At 31.3% G+C, this 18239-nt stretch overlaps 1 protein-coding gene across 1 annotated transcript; it reads right to left on the minus strand.

Annotated features, from left to right (window-relative positions):
• Positions 1 to 9155: 9155 nt before the first annotated feature.
• On the minus strand, positions 9156 to 13081 carry LOC129944110 (larval cuticle protein A1A). Its single transcript, XM_056053302.1, has 4 exons — positions 12880 to 13081; positions 9522 to 9722; positions 9358 to 9454; positions 9156 to 9295 (listed from the first exon to the last, which is right to left on the minus strand). Exons 1-4 carry the CDS (start codon positions 12889 to 12891, stop codon positions 9165 to 9167), a joined length of 441 nt encoding a protein of 146 aa, XP_055909277.1. The 5' UTR covers positions 12892 to 13081; the 3' UTR covers positions 9156 to 9164.
• Positions 13082 to 18239: the final 5158 nt, after the last annotated feature.

Here is an 18239-nt window from a genome sequence, read left to right on the forward strand (position 1 = left end):
TAAAATTTACGAACCTCATTTCTGTTGTGACATCCTCTATCTCCTCGATCGCGCGCTTCTCATGCTCTCTTTTTTTTCATCTGAGAAGCCGGTGTTCAAAACCCTAGATAAAGTTAAATAAAGAATCATAAGTCTTCTCAAACATAGGCAATAACAAAAGCTAAATGACATAATAACACAATTTAAACTGTATTTATAAAAAACAAAGATTTGCACTTTACAAATTCATGATAAGATTTATCGTTAAAATATATACGTTGTGGCTTTGCTTAGGTTCAAAGCCCCCTTATTAGTTGTCTTTAGCATTTTTAAAGGGTCGAATTTAAAATAAAAAACCTGAAGGGACATAAATATTTAAAGTCAAAATTCGAATACCCATAAAAGAAATATTACACTTTTTTGTTTTTCAAAATTCGACAACTACAAAACGTGTCAATATTTTTGAAAGAAATATAAATGAAATTATATTTATAAGTGCTAAGTTACTGGAAAAAGTAAAGACTAACAAAAATCTAATACTGAATAATACTAAAGCTGAATAATGAAGTTGGGATTATTTTTTTTTAAAAACCATCACAGATATGTATATTTAATTTTTGGTATAAGTTGCTGGTGAAATTCCCCTTCATCAGGGTGCAGCAGTATCTCTGCCGCTTCGCCGATGACGGCAGTAGTGGCGGCAACGGACAATGTGCATTCTAAATGGGCGTACACATGTCCGATTAGCCAGCAGAACCACCAGCAGCAGAATAGATTTATCGTCAAAGCGAAATTATTAACGCGACCAAAACAATAATATGTTTTGAGTTTGGAATTACGTCGACTTTTACACTTTTCCGACTTTGTTGTAGTTATTTTTTATTGTTGTTAATTGTGGGAACTTGAATGATCGCAAGCTCACATTTATCTCAGGTTTATGTGCACAAAGTTCTCTCAGACTCGGACTTAATGACGTGGGCCAATTTTCTAGTGTCAGGGGTGCAATATCTTTCGGTCTCGAATGACCGTCCAGTCGGTCGGTGTTGATCAAACCGGCTCATGAATCACATATCTTATGTTATGATGTTGATATTTTGATTTAATTAAATAGATTCAATGAGAGTCGTATAGAATACTGACGATTTAATTTATGACTAGTTTCTGCGTTTATAGGTTAAGTGAATTGATTTAATAACAATTTTTGAATAATGTTGTGATAGACTTTAGTAATGGGAAAAGGTTAGCCTCTTTTAAGATGAGTGTGAAAGTGGTTGGTACTTATATGTGGGTGGATCAATATAAATGATTCCATCTTCCATCGTTAAGTTTTTTTTAATGGTCTTAAGACAGGTTTTTGTGCAAGTGATCTTATAATCTAATTAGATGCGTTCAAGTTGGTGGGAAATAATTTGTTTAAACTTTAAATAACTTGTATTTCAAGTTTAACTATATATGTTTAATGATCAGATGGACAGCGAGGAAATATAAACAAATAAACTGTCTGTTATTTACGAATAATAAATAAGCTGCATTAGCTTAGCAGCAGGTGTAAATTGAAACCATACTGCATCAATTGAGAAAAGTCATATGCATATAGCCACCCGCAGTGAATTAAGAAATAAGTCGGTAGAATGATTGGTGTGGTGTATAGTTTCCAACCTTCGCATTCAAATATGGTTTGATTTGTTTAATAAGCAATATGACACATTCAAAACCGTGTGAAATTTGAGGATTACAAATATCAGTAGCTAATAATGGTTGTAATGTTGAATATAGATATGTTTTTGGATAGTCCAGAAAAATTAGATATTCTCGTCGAAATAACTCGAACAGAAAGGGTGTATTTGATATATATTGATAAAGTGATTAATTGGTAATTACCCCTATTTAATTGGATCAAAACAAATTATGGGGAGGGGTTGAAAAAAGGTCAATAAATTACTCGAAAACTGTACGTTTCTTGAAAAAAATTAAAGACATGTTGGTAGTGTAATTCTACACAGAAAAGATCATGACACATTTTGTCATAAAGAAGATCATGATAATTTTTTTGATCAGTATGCAATTAGTCAAACGATGTCAAAAATCATATTTATAGTTGATGAATTTTGTTTCATTGTGTTATATCTGAGAAAATGTTTTAGAACATCAAATTTTAGTTTATATTTCACCAAATGATTTTAAAATAAATTGAAGGCAATTCAATTGTCTATAAATTTATCCAACGATACTTTGTTTAATATTAATTTTTAGATGCCGGGTTATTTATGATATTCCACAAACATTTTTGTAAAGTGAAGCAGCTATGTACATATTTTTGGACAAAAAATTCTATTCAGTGGAATTATCATTAGAGATTTTTCACTTTTCAATTTTTCTGACTTTCTGCTTATGGCATGGCAGATCGGGTAGTTTGTGATGGCCTCAAACTTGGTTTAGGTCAGCAATGCAACTTTCTTGCCATGTCGAAGTTTTTGCTTTACATCCTCGAGGTGGCCATCTATCTGCAGGCGCAAAGTTTCCTGACTCTTTAGAATAGGTTACGAAGATAAGCACTCTTCGTAACTGAACACCATCCCGCTATGGAATGGACGCTTCTGGACGCAGGGAGCAAAAGTCCGCACAACGCCAGATGCCTCCAATTAGAGAATTAATTTATGTGGCATAGGATAGATATCTTAAGGTTTAGGGAAGTGCAATGGTTTTGATCGGGCAAATACAAGTAACCAATGTGTAACACTGTGCTGCTCTACTCTGGTCACGATCCCGGATGCGCTCTAGAAGCTGGAGTTTGGTTGAACCTTACTAAAACGGCAACCCCTTGTTGAAATGATTATCAAAGACAGGTTTCAGAGTAAAGTAGAGGTTCATTGACATCTGAAACGCCAATGGCGTTGTGATAGCTACTCTAAGATTGCGAACAGCTACAGGGCGAAAATCCAATGGAATAATACGAGCCCGCCAATTCAACATTTCTAGACTACAGCATCCCAAAGGATTAAAAGGTCTGAGGACCTAAGCAAGTAAGATCAAATTTTCATTGAACAAAATTGATCATTCAATATCAAGATCAACCCATCCAGCTCCATAAAGAAATACTTCTCGAAAAAAATATTGCGAGGCTATGTTTGAATAATTATTTGTCCAGCAAATAGCGTTAGAGAGAAATTTATCAATGATAATATTTGACAATCCGTAAATTACTCTACAGATGGTTGCTTTGCTTAGTCCATGATATTGGACTCCATTTCCAGACCCAATGTATAGTTTACACAGAAAGTTGTTGTTGTTGTTGGACTCACATAATCCTGTGGTTATTGCATTTTAGTAACATTTACAACAGCTTTTCGAAAGTAACGATGGATTAAAAAACCTCTACAGAGTTAGACGAATTTAATATTGATATAATTCAACACGTTGGCCCTTAAATTAAATATACATATGTTCATGTTCTTTGGTCAATTCGTCAACATTAAAAAAAATAGGCTTATAGCCATTGGACATTGTCTTCCGATAAGAAGTTATTGTAATGTGTCCGATTTGTCATATTGAACATTTTGACATTTCTAGACGTTTCAAGGTCCCTGGAGTCGAAATAAAAGATTTTTAGAGAGGTGTCTGCACGTAAGTTACGTACCCCGCATGAACATCCGGTAACAACCAGCAACAATATAGCATAAGTTTATAATATTAATTTTCATTTAATTTTCCATAGTAATGTAAAACCTTTGTCACTTGCATTTTATTTTAAATTCTTTCCAAAGTAGTTCTAAACCTTCTGTTTTACTGTTTAGTATTTTCAAACATTCCTACGAACACATTAAAGTTATGAGTTATAAACATTATAAAAACCAATCTCACTCAAATATCTTCTCAATGCTTTGAGATATTGGTTTTAAACTACTTTTATCTAAAATATAAGCCTTAAAAAAACAATGCTTAAACTTACTAAAATTAACTTTCGATTCAAATAGTTTTTTGTGATCATATGACCATAACGCTCCGAATTTACGGTGACTGTCATTCAGATAATAAGTATGTTTTCGAAAAAGTAAGGTCCAATCATACCTCCGGACCAAAGAACGCACCAAACAGTGACTTTTTGTGGATAAAATGGCCTCTATTCAATTACTTGAGTAAGTGTCCATTCGACGTATCTACGACGTTGTAAATGGTCAACTGGCTTCAGTTGTTGTGTAAGATAGACTTTATATGGATGTGGGTGTAGATCCAAATACGCTATAATGTGCCGTAAGACAGTCCTTATTCCTGAAAACGATGAGTAATCGCAACATTCGAGTGTTCGGCAACACTTTCACTTACACAAGCGATATTTTCAGTGGTACGAGAAAAATGATGATGCACGGGCCTTACAATATCTGTAACCAATCCAGTCTCTTCAAATGGACGACTTTGTAAACAATAATCTCCTGTTAAAGTACTATATGTGGTTGTGGCGGAATCATCATTTTTGTAGAAGGTTATCCACTTTCGTAAATTTCAGACTTTTAACTGAAAACAAATTGGTTTAACAACTTAGCTTGACAGATGTCGAATTCCAGGCCTATACTTTTCAAAACACAAAATGGATAACCGTTAGAATATAAGAATTCTTGTGGAAGATAAGCAGTAGTAATATCAGTTCTTTATTTACTTTAATATAATATTATTCATTTTATAGTTGAAAATAAATAAATAAAAAAAGTATGTATACGCCTATGTGAACCACTCATTTTTTAAGTTGAAAACAGATTAATAAAATGTTTGTTGTAAGGAATTCTGAAAGAAGTGTTCATGACTGTTGTGAAAAAAGCAGAATAGACTAAAGAAATATATTTACTTAAAATAGGCAAAGAAAAATAAATAAATTTACCGTTAGTAATAATTTTTTAAAATTAAATAAACTACCTAAAAGTATATTACAAAACATATAGTCAACAAAAACTTGTGGTATAATTCTAGGCATGTCCTTTATACCATTTACAAATCAACAGCATTGCCATACAAGAATTAACGTTTTTTTTTAATTATGTTCAAAAGCAAATAGTTAAAAAATACGTAAGGCCTTAAAGTCGATCAAACCAAAAAATACACGTAAATGTTAAAGAAGGTGCTAAGTTCTGTGTAATGCGAAAAAACCTGAGTAGTAAATTTTAGTAAGTAGGTATTCATTAAAAATCCAATGTCGGTTATTATTGCTAATCGCTAAGGTAATAATTGTAAATATTTTGTAAATTTAGAATTTGGCATATTTCAAGAATTATTTAAAATTTTTTTCAAAGACAGAGATTATTACTTGAGTTTTTTTTAATAAAGCAATATTTGAATATATTTCTGAAAATTCAAGTTTTGGTATGATTGAACTTTTTGTCAAAAAGAAAAACGACATCACTTGAATATTGAGTATTAAGTTTAGTCTTTGTAAATACAAATATTGAATTGTTAATATTGAATTTTGTTTTTATTTCAAAATTGTATCACTTTTAATGATTCTGAAGTTTATAAAATATAAATTAAACAATAAGTAACGTGACTTTAACATCAAGTACCTGAAAATTAAGCTGTGATATAAATGTCTTTCTCGTCTAGTTTAATAATTCATTTTTTTTTGCTTGTTTTATTTTACATTGTATTTGTTATTTATTTTAAATTTGTGTCAATGCTGTCGGGAGGATTGAAAACGGAGTTTTTAACAATTATAATGTGATTTAATACAAGTATTGAATAAAGAACAAAAAAATCCCCTGAAGAAGTAAGGAATTCTAATGAAACGTTGGGTAAAAGAATGGAATAAAGTTTTTTATTTATTCGCATTCCAAAAAACAAAAAGACCAAAAGAGCCTAATAAAACATAGTAAATAAGTAACGTGATTGTTTACCACACACTAAATTTTACTATTCTTCATGAAAAAAAAATATTTTATAGAAGCGATAGCACATTCATAAGGAGTAGTCCCTTACCGAATTATTTTAACGCTTAGATTTTGTTTGTTGTTAACATATACCGCTTTACTAAAAATTCATTATTTTCCAAAATATAGAAATGGGCATTTCGAATTTTAGCTCATAACCATAAAGGCAAAAAAACGGGCTTACATCATGCCCCCCAAAATGCTAAACAGTTTTACGTCTCCGATATCTAATTTCCGATGTCCTGTGTCTCAGAAAGTATTTTTTTCTATTAAGAGGACATTTAAAAAAGTGAATCTCCTTGATTACCTTATACAACATTAATTGTTTGCAATTTCTAGCTTTATTGGTTTTGAAGCGTTTGTTCTTTTAAAAAGAGTAAGAACTATTTTAGGCTGCCTATTAATATTCAAAATAAAGTACTTGAATACGAAACACGAATTCAACTATGAACTTTTACTAACATTTTAAAATTTTTAAAATACACCAGCAAAATAGTCTTCAAAAATCTAAACGTCATTTAATTTCTCAAAAAAAAAACTCAATTTTATTTTTTGTAAGAAATTATTACGTATGAATATAATTTATCAATTTCCACTAAGTAACTTAGTGCTTTTAATTATTCCTTTTGCGTTTTGTATTCGTTTGAGAATTTTGAGTTCCTTTTGACACATAAAATTGTGACAAAAAATTCAATACACCAAAATTTGGTAAAAATTTGCTTTCGACTCAAATAGCTTTTCAAAAATTTAAAATTTTAAATCGTTTTCGATATTCAGTAGTTTTTTTCAACAATCCGTTTTTTTTCATACAAAACTAAAACCTACAAAAAAAACGTCACGCTAATTTGGTAAAAATTAATGTCCTGTTTTTGATACCTTTCAAATAAATTTCATTCATCCGTTTTGTAAAAATTTAAGAAATGTCTAAAATTTGTAAAAATGTGTTTTCGACTAAAAATCTTGTTAGCAAAAATAGATTTTGAAATCAAACAATTTCATTATATACAAAATGTTGTTCGTAATTTAAAATTTGTTAAGAATAATCTAACTGACAACGTTTTTAACCCAATACAAAAAACCTACAAACTTTTAAGAAAGACAAATCGACAGACGGGATGCGAAGTTATCAGTGTGTGTCGCATCCCAATCTATTTTTTTTTTTTTTTTTTCAAATTTAAGGCAAAATGAATTGGAAAAAATGTCACACAAATCTTTGAATCATTATTTTCAAGGTTGAACTCAATCGAGCCAATGGTTTAATTTATCTCGAAGGACCAAACTTACTTTCGGTTCTACCAGTATTTTTCTGTATCCCAATAACGTCATGACATAGACTTTAAATCGGATCGAATGAAATAGTTATTGTTCAGTGGTCATTTAACATTTGAATGTTATTACGACAACCCTGCGAGATTTCAATTTCATAAAGGAAATCTATTCATTATTTTAAAATATACATTTTAACATACATCAAATCTTAATGCTTATAATCTGCAAAATAAATTTGATTTTTGTTACATAATGTTATTAAAATCGTTTAGGCTTTTTCAACGGCAACATAAACACAATTTACAATTTTCATCCAACATAAATCTTTATTGATTACATATAATTAAATACTATTAACTAAATAAAATCAGGAAACGAATAATAATTTTTTTCTTATGGTTAAAACCTCAACTTATTATTATCGATAACTCTGTCGATCTCTCGAGTTCTCGCTGTGCCACAAAAATGTTGTTCCCATAGTTGAACCATTGCTGTGCTGCCGCCGATTTGTCACGTACAAATACCCTCTTTTTTTGCCATCTAACTTCAAGATCCTCAAACCCCATTAATTTCGTGCAAAAAAGAAAAATCACGAACTATTGAAGACTCGAAAGATAGTGTGACAGCACCACAAAATATGACATCACACACAACACAATCATTCCGACCAATCTAACATCTGCAACGGCAGTTATCACTAAATTATCTAATAACGCCACTACCAACCAACCATCCAACCTCTCTTAACGTGGTAAATTAACGGCAACATGGTGTCGGTGGTCGGTATGCTGCTGCTGCTGTTGCTGCCGTTGCTGCAGCAAGCGAAAGTGGTCGTTAGATACGATTTCCTGCGATTGGCTTTGGCTCTGACTTAGCTGTTTGCTGAAGAGCCTGTTCATGTTGAAGAGCCTTTGGCGGTGGTGCTTGGCTGCTGAAACTTAACTTAAAAAATCTTGTTTGAACGCAGAAATTATTCGACAAGCCTTCACGATTAATGGTGCACTTCCTCTGCTTTTCGTTGTCGTCGTCGACGTCGTCGTCGTTGTTGATCTCTGTTTGCCATTTTCATTCCCAGTAACAGAGGCGTCAGTGGTTTTCCTATTTCTTCGCGGAAAAACTCGTTCGCCTGCTTTGGTTTCACTTTCCATTGGCATTGGCCTGGCCAATCTACGAGTATGCAACTTTGTTGCTCAAGTCGTACGCATATCTCCCAAGTTCAATGATATCAACTTGAGCTCAAGACATTGCATCATATCAAAAGAAGAAAAAAAAACTATCTGCAAATTCTATTTTTAATTAATTTTATTCAGATCGTTTACAAAAATAAAAAAAGAACACATAAAATGAATAATTCATAAGAATGCGATTAAAAAAAGATACAAATTTGTATCTTAAAGAACTATTTATATAAATTATAGCATAAATGAAAAATGTTATGATTTTTGTTTTTCTTCTAACTTAGATGATAGTTTTACACAAATGAGTACAGTCTGTATATAAGAGATTATTTACGCACATACGCACTTAAAAAAAATATATAAAAAAGATTGACAGGTAGAGGCTTTAAGTAAAGGTTAAAAATTAGTAGCAAAAAAGTCTTCTTATCACAGAGTCTTACAAAAAAGTTGTAGAAAAGAGTATAGAAAAAAGAATGACAGATGACAGTTAAGTGTGTTATGTGGTTTATAAATTCTGTACTGGCACAGATTGACATTTAAAAACAAAAATTCTATTTAGTAGTAAAAAAAAACATTAGAAATATTACTAAAAGTACTATAGGAGTAGATATCTATAACAGGAAAAAATAGCAAAGTAGTAGCGTTTTAATAATTTTTTTTTTGTTTTTTGGTTTGATCTTATAAATAAATATTTTTGTTTTTCTTCGTGTGTATTATTAGTCCATCTTTCCTTTTTTTGATGGTGGCAAATACTTTAAAATGTTTCTCTCTGGAGGCTTGGAGTCTTTTAGGGTTTTATTTTTTCTTTTTTTACACAACAAGTTACTTAGTAGTGATCTGATGAATGTGAGTGAACTGGAGCTGTTTTATGCACGACAGCATTGAATCCATTGTGTTTGTCAGCAGTGTAGTCAACGGTACGGATGGAACCATCAGGCTCAACGAGGGAGTATTGACCTAAGAGAGGAGTTAAATGTGACTTACACGAGTTAGAAACATTTATATTTTTAATGTCTTACCCTTGACAGTATCGCCATCACGGGTTTCATGCTGAGACTTAACATCACCAGTGTGGTAGTCATTTACTCCATATTTGAAGGCATATTTTGGTGGAGCCTAATGTTTAGAAGGAGAAGAAGTCATTACAAAAATTGACTGTCATTAAAGTCTTGTAAGAACTTACATAATAATCTACAGCATGTTCTTCTTCGTGTTCATATCCACCAGAATGATGTTCTCCTAAGGAAATTCTAGAAATTGGCTGACCGTAATCGTGACTCTCTTCTTGAATGCCTTCTGAGTACTCATGACCTCCATCGTATGAAGGATAATGTTCCAATGGATAGGCAAGACTTAGGCACAATGCTGAAGCAAATACTATATACTGAAAATAGAAAAGCAAGCAATATTTTTATGAATTTTTGTATTTTCTTTTAATAATGTGGTAAAGGCCGATTTGACTGATATTTTGTGTTAATAATTAAGATTTTTTTCGTTTAAATCTAACATTAATTAGTTTCGCATAAACCCTTCAAAATATTTAACTTAATTTAAGTTCAATTTGATTTACATTGAACTTGGATACATAATCAACAAAATAAAAAAGTGCGTATACGCCCAAGTGCACTTTCTGATTTTGCTATAGTTTGTAGAGGAATTTAATTCTTTGATATTTAACAATTTTTTAGTTTAGAAGTCAAAGATTTTGAAACAGAAAGTCCAAAAATCTTCACTCTGAAATGGTACAAACTTGATTAAAATTGTTTGATTATATATTTGATATATTGTTAATTGGCCATATTAGTGTAAGATTTTCAAAGATCAATTAAACTTTGTTATAAATCTTGGACAGTGCATATTCTCAAGAATATTCTGTGAAAATTTCAAGGATGTATCTTCAATTTTCAATTAAGTAGTAATCGTGGCATAATGATTAGTGCTTTGAACTGTAATGTGAGAGGTCTTGGGTTCGATCCCTGCCTATGCCATCTTTTTTCACGGGTATTGAAATTCTTGTCTTGAAAAAGTGTTTTCTCAAATAAGCCGTTTGGATTCGGCATATTAACTGTAGGTCCCCTCTATCCCTGCAATTATTCGAACACAGGAATGAGTTGTAAGTCACTAGGCCCTAGTTCTCAACGGACTATTGCGCCACCTAATTTATTTATCTTCAATTTTCTTTTAATGACGGCCTTTCTAAGAACGACTGTTTGCAGGAAAAAAACAGGGTTCGTTAAATATCTTTCACACTCTGAAACATTTCGATACTTCTTCTCAAATTTTTCCGACACTCTCACAATCAGAACTGAAAATAAAGTTCTGATACAGATTCTTCTCCGAGATCTGAAAATTTCAGTTATTTCTCGGAACTAGGTAATCTAATTATTTGTTCACTCTTTTTTATAATTCGTGAGAGGTCGGAAAAATAAAATTCGTTCGCTCACGAAAATATCGAAAAAATTAAATCATTCTTTTGATTCCATTGTTTTAGTTATTTTTTAAATGTTAAAAAAAAGTATTGAATTGAAAAAAAAATATGTTTTTATGAACAAGAAAAGGCACAAATACGTCAATTGTTTGGGGTGTGAAAAAATTAAAAGCTAAAGAGACTAGAAACATAAACAAAAATATTATGAAAACGCATGTGCCAGTGCAACCAAACAGGTGTTGGAAATTGTATCCTATACAAAAAAGTTCAACTTACTATCAATGTTTTAGAGCTGTCTATGTAGAATGGGCTTTTATTGCTTTTCCAATCGTTATTACGTAAAATGGGAGCAACATTTCAAAAGACACAATAAATAATGTGTTGCTTGTTAAGTTAAACAGAATCGATTTAATTAAAAATGTAAAATAGTATTACAACACACTTTTACTTTAATAAAAAATCACAAACAAAAGTTGATATATGTTTGTTTTAATCCAATTAAAGATCGGTTCTTGAATGGATCTATTTTGGAACTTGTCCAATAAATTCGTGAACAAATCTAATTTTTCGTAAATACAAATTTTATTTTCAAAGATTCGAAAAAAAAAATTTTGCGAACGAATTAAAAAGTTTTTTGATCAGAAACGAATTAAATTTTATCGTTCTCTGAACCCTGGTATAACACGCACAGTTTTTTCTGTCAACTCAAAATGTTTCAATTTAGCAAACATTGTAACTTTTAGAAGAATTATCTGAAAGTCTTGTAATTGAAAACTGAGTTTTCTTGAATTAATTTATTTCCTTTAAGAAAACATAGGGTTTTTTTTGAGTTGGATATAAATTGAAAATTTGGCACTATCAACATTCACGACCATTCCAAATGCAATAAAACTAAGTTGTTGTTTATTCAAAATTCTTCTATTTAGTAAAATATTGATAACTTTCGAAAACCTTGGGTAACCATTCAGGAAACAACTTGAAGTTTAGGGACGTTTTGTGCAATGTTGGCAACCCATTCTTCTTGAATGATGAAGACAGCGCCTATAACGCTAATTATTCTTGTTTTTTGACGTATATATAATCTCAGTTTCCAACAAAAACTTATTTCGTACTTTTTTTTGACAAAAATTTCCAAATATCGACCAAATTTTCAGAGTTCTCACTGCTATGACACATATAAATTCCGTCATTTTAATCAACAGTATTCTGAAAAGTTCCTCACACTTAATGAACTTAAAATAAAATAATGTTTTGCACCCCGTATCACTCCTTAAAAAGAAAAGAAAATATTTAAAAACCCAAATATTTCAGTAAAACGAAAAACTTATCAAGGCACCGATGAGTGTTAAAAATTAACCTCTCACTTTCCATCTTTTGAACCGAATTTGTTTTAATCTGACAGTTACTCGCAAATATTGAATCAAGCTCAAAAGTTACTTTTGAGTTAAAAGTTTTATGGTAGTTATATAAAATTTCGCCTCTATTCAAAAATACTTTCAGTAAAAAGCTTAAGCACCTACCGCTTGACGTACAGTTCGTTCAAAAACGGTACAGATGATGTTTTAAAACCTTTTATATTAATAATCTAGTTTTGTTAAATTTAACTCCAATGCTTTTAAGACGATTAAGGTTCGCAAAATTGCCCTACATTTTTGTATTTATCTACGTATGTGTAAACCTGAAATTTGTAGAAGTAAAAGGTTTTCTAAAAATTTTCCAGGACTGAATATTGTATTGGATTATCAAAAATTGTCTGGATTTTAAGCAGTTTTATTTCACAACTCCTGTCTTCAATCTTCAGATTCAAAAATATAGCAAATTATCATTCATCACTTCAAAATCTGTTTCAAATAGCAAACAGTGTTACTTTCTTATTTTCCATTTTTTCGTGAAACAATAAACCACTAGTTTTTATTTTCCTCTTTTCACTTCACATAGTTTTGAACGCAATTTTAAGTGTTGCCAATTTATTTTTTTCACCAAACCGAAAAGTTTCATAAGTTCATGGAGTTATAACTCATTTTTTTCAGTCACTTTTTCACGTAATCCTTTTGTGTCCATTTTGTTTATTGGTGTTTTTTTTTCTTTTTGTTTATCCAAAATATTTTATTACCTTAAAAGCCATTTTTTGAATTTTAAAAACCACACACGATAAACTAGATAAATTAAAATTTGTTTTCTATTTTTCTAAAAATTAAAAATAGGAATAACGATCTTTTTTTTTTGTTTAAATAAAATTTTTAAGAAAAAGTTAAAAAACAAAATATAGAAAAATATAAACGAGATCACTTTTTGAGCTGATCTTTACTAAAGCACTTTCCACAACTGAATAATGATGGAGTATCGAAAATTTGTTGCTTTTATATATTTTTTTAGGAAGAAAGCGAACGCAAGCTAACAAAACAACAACAACAACAAATCTGCATTTTAAAATGCAGACACAAAAATTATTCTTTCAAGTCCAACATAACCATACTATTATATTGGTAAGCGCGTCGTTCATCGTCGTCGTCGCGTAGCTGTAGCGGCGTTTGGTAGCGCAACTTTTGGTTCATACGAGTCTATGCAACCCCCTTCTCCAAGTCGATAAGTTGTGGCGGTATGAAGCAGTATGGATCCCCTATGCCATTCCCACCCCCCTTCAAATTCAGATTGATGTTTATCTGAACGGATGACAGCAAAACACTAGACAATGAGTCCACTCGCACCTGCATGGATGGATGGTAAAAGCTGTGCGTTCGATGGTATGGTTTAACTTGGCTTTGCTTTGGCTTGCAGAAGTCGTATAAACGTATGGTTATAGTGTGAGAGGTTGTTTTTATTTCTGTGGGACCACATACTTAATGCACAAAGGGGATGATCTTAATTGAGAGGGAAACGTTCGTTTTTCCATCGTTTTTCGTTTTTTCGCGCTTTGTAGGTGAAAAATACTCGCGTGTCAAATGTTACTGGGTATTTGTGGAAAGCCGAAGAGTTTTGCGCGCCATCTACATTTTTTTTTCAGGAGAGAAAAAGGAGGAGAGAGGAGAAGGTGAATATTTATGATACAAAAGACCATTGCTATGGATTAGCCACAACGCTGTTGGAGCCACCAACAACACTTATTTCCAGAGACGGAAATAAAGGCATAATAATGGAGAGTGGCCAGCACCAGCACTAGTACCATCACAGCAGTCTTTCAGACATCGAGTGTATGTGTTCTTTATTTTTATATGCAATTTTTGTTTTATTGTTATAATTATATCAAAAGTCCGAATAAAAACAAAACATTGCCATAGAATCGCTAGACTGTGGCGTTTGTGTCTGGATGAAAACTGTTTCGTGTTCCTTTTGTGTGGTGTAACACATAATGTTTGGATGCATGTCTTTGTTGACGTAGTCGTCGTTCGTCGTCTAGCTCGATTTTGATCATCGACGACGTGACAGCCGTGTTGCAAAATATTAATTGGTGCAATTTTCAAAGCAATTAAATCATGGAATGCGGGTCATACAGAATTGGTATTTGTTGTTAAACAAAAATTTAACCAAAACAAACAAAAACAAAAATATTAAAATTATGCTTGATAGGTTTTTTAGAGTGATGATGTATGATTAAACTCTAGGAGATTTCTATTTAATGATAAAATTTAAATAGGAGCACGTAAAAACAATAATTAACTAGATCACTATATTCCTGTGTAGCTAAATCGTTTGTAATTCTGTGGAAGATAAAATAGGTTATCAATTTTTAAGTTGTATAGGTTTATGAAGAAACTGGGGCATTTTTGAGTGAAAATAGCCAATGCTTTGGATAATCAACATTTTTAGCAAGAAATCTCAAAATTTTAAAAAAGATATTTTCATAAAACTTCATATTATATCATCTCGTCGGACTCGTTAGGAAACCTTGGAACCTTTGAACCTTTATTGAATGTCAAACTATACTACGTAAAGAAATAACAATCAAGAATAGTTTCTAGAAAATGGATTTCAAATATAATTTAATAAAAACAAATAAAATAAAATTGTACTTCAGTTCAAATCCGAAAAACGCTTTGAAGACATTTCTTGGAACTTCCTGTTTAATGATAGGAATGAGTACTTTTTTAGTTTCGATGAATTGGCCTTCTACAAAAGATCTTGTTTGACTAAAAAGATGACTATCCATATATTAGACTAAATCGAGAAGGATCTAGAACGGCCTTATAACATGTTTGATACATGACTTTATAATCGTTGAACAAAATTTTCCATCTTCTAGAAATAATTCAATTGCACCCATAAACCAGCTATTGGTAGCTCTACGATTCTTAGCTACAGGCAATCATCTTTTAACTATTGCTGATTTTGGAGGGATGCATGTTTCAACTGTTTTAAGAATAGTTTCAAAATTTTCCACAGGAATTTCAAAGCTGTATAGGAAATATATTAAAATTCTATCTACATACATCATCATCATCAGAAGTTTGACAAGTTAAAAGGAATTTTTTTTATATAGCATCTTTTCCCTCTGTTATTGGTGCTGTTGACGGAACACTTGTTAAAATTCAGTCTGCAGGTAAGATAAAATATGGTTTCATTTCACACGAAATCAAAAGTGTGTCAGGGGCCCAACGCGGAAATATTTATGAATGGAAAAAGGTTTCTTGTACTGGCACACTGCTGTTGTCTACAATCAAAGACGACATTGATAATTATTGTGGCAACATGTATTTTGCACAACATACTTCCATATAATGGTGTGTTATTAGAATCTCCTGAGAGCGTAGATCTTGATCCAGAACACATTCAAAGCATTATAAAATCAGGAAAGATCTCATTCACTAATATTTCGCAGAATGGAAACGATAACCAAACCTCATCAAACGGCGGTATGCAAAAGCGCAAAGACCTGATAAACAACTATTTCGAAAGAACCGTATTTAATTCAATCTTCAGTTTTATTAACACATAACTTAAACATAACAAACACAATAAAAAACAATTCTTGTACAAAACAAAAACATACATTTAATTTTAAAACAAAATAAAAATTTAAAAAATTAGAATTACATATGTATGTATCTATAGCTATAAGAATTTTTTTCGGGAATGTAGTATTCATATTTTATTATTTAGGATAAAGGTTTTTCAAATTCTTAAGGATACTACACGTCTCGCACATTCTGAACGAATTACTTTTGATTTTTTTAAGATATTCCGTCTTTATTTCAATATCCAATTCCAAAGAACGTTTTTTAACTCATGTTAAATACAGGCTGTATATTATCGCTCAATTTTTATTTCTGATAGCTGTGAATATTGCTGTTATTTTGCTAACGTTGAAGCAACTGGTCTGCGACTTACACACCAGTTACTTTTATTTTCTGTTTTTTTTTTTGATCGAATTATTGATCTACTTTTTAAATCCTTTGGACATAGGAATGTTAGCTTTTGGGTTATTGTCATAAATATTTTCAAAGGTAGCTTCTGCTTATCAGATACATTCTCATGGCTTCTTTTTAATTTAATGGATCGGGTTTCTGGGTTGACTGGGTTTGTATTTTCCCCAATCCTTAGTTGCTTTATCATCCTGTGGATGTTATTCTCTCTCAAGCTGATTCTTTTTCCTTCCACGTAACTTCATCTGTTTTTTATTATTAATTATTGTTTTTTCTTCATATGATCATTCTAAAAGTATTCGCTTTTCTTTTAGGGAAAAATTGGGATTGCTCGTCTTTTTCTGTCAGCCATTATTAATAAATTAAGAACAAACACAGAACGTCACACAATCACAATCTTATTATAAATTTACCGTTTTAGAAATATCACACATACTTTCACACAATTCGAATTTTTTTTACATTTTACATCTAAACGAAGTTAGCTACATTTCATTTTATGTGTAGCTGAGTAAAGTGAAACACACAAATTTTCTGACAACCAAAAATAAATTATGTTATTCTTAGAATTTAGGATGTACCTAGTTATGGCACAGCTTGAAGAAGAGTATCAGAAAACGGGCCTTAGACTCTTTTGAACAATACAATTTAAAAGTAAAATATAACAAAAATATTGGAATATTTGAAGAGAACTTATAAGTTAAAAAAGGAAATTTAAAAGTTGACAAGCTCGAAAAGGGGAATGACAAAATCTACGTAGATTAAAAACAAATTGAATAATTGAATTAAACGATACATTTATTTTCTGAGCCTAGTGATAATCACACGAAGGCAGTAAGGTCCAATAATTGATCCTTGAGGTACGCCAGTATGAACAAGAAAGAACGAATTGAGTTTACCATTATAAGAAATGTTATGTATACGAATGGTCAAATATGAATAAAATCAATAAAATAAATAATAAAGGCCTTTAAATGTGTTACAAAATAAATAAGGTGGCACAACAGTCCGTAGAGAACCGTGGCCTCAACCATTTCTAAGTGAAAGTCATGTGAGGAATTGAGGAGACCTACACTTTATATGCCGAATCCAAACGGCTAATTTGAAAAGGCACTTTTCATGACAAGAGAATTTGTCGATTCCTCTCAAAGGTAGTACCCGTGACAAACAAAACTTTATGTGGCACAGGGAGCAATGACAGTCCTACACACTAACCATCACGCCACGGTTTTACGTTAGATGTGTTAAAGAGGTTAAAATAAGTCATCAATTTACCACAGAGAGGATAAGAATTCACGCAATCAAATGTGGTTGAAAAGTTAAGTTGGGTTATTACAATAGTAAGTTTTTTATCTTAAGAATGGGTTATGTCATCATCATTTATACATTAAGTAAAGCTAAAAACGCAACTATGTCAAGACTAAAATCCAGACTTCAGAGGATTAAGATGTTGCTTGTCTTAAATTTATTTTTTTTAAATTGATTAGTTATAAGAGTTTCATAAGCTTTAAATATAAATAGAAGGATAGCTATGGGTTTGTACTCCCTCTTCTTTCCTTATTTTGGGATAGGGATAATTTGTAATACCTTCAAGGAGTGGAATATATGTAAGGATCTTTGTAATTGTGTTAAAGATGTGAGTTATGTCAGAAAGTGGAAAAGGTGAGAGGATTTTAATAAAGCCTGGATTGTCAAGTCAAGTCAATGTACTTTTGGATGTAATAAAAAAGATTGTTTTTCCTACTTGATATTCTTCTGAACCACTACTGACAATACAATATAGACGCTGTTTACAGTTCTTGAGAACATATCAAATTCTATAAATCATCATGAAAAACTTGGACATCTTTTCTTAACTTCCTATTGACGACAAAACCAAGTTAAATGTATTATTATAAAAATTGTACTTCGTTGAATTTTTCAACTTCTTCACAAAATTACGTGACCGTCTCCAACGACCGACAGTATGAAACATCTCTTGACGTAACCGCATTAAGATTATTAAGAGAGAGCTATGTTTAGGTTCAATTGATCTCTGGCATGACAGTCAAAAAGTGCAACATAGTTTTTTTAATTTAGATTTTATACTGCCATTGTCAGTTGATCTTACTGA

This window comes from Eupeodes corollae, chromosome 2, assembly GCF_945859685.1.
Source record: "Eupeodes corollae chromosome 2, idEupCoro1.1, whole genome shotgun sequence".
Taxonomy (NCBI): Eukaryota; Metazoa; Arthropoda; class Insecta; order Diptera; family Syrphidae; genus Eupeodes; species Eupeodes corollae.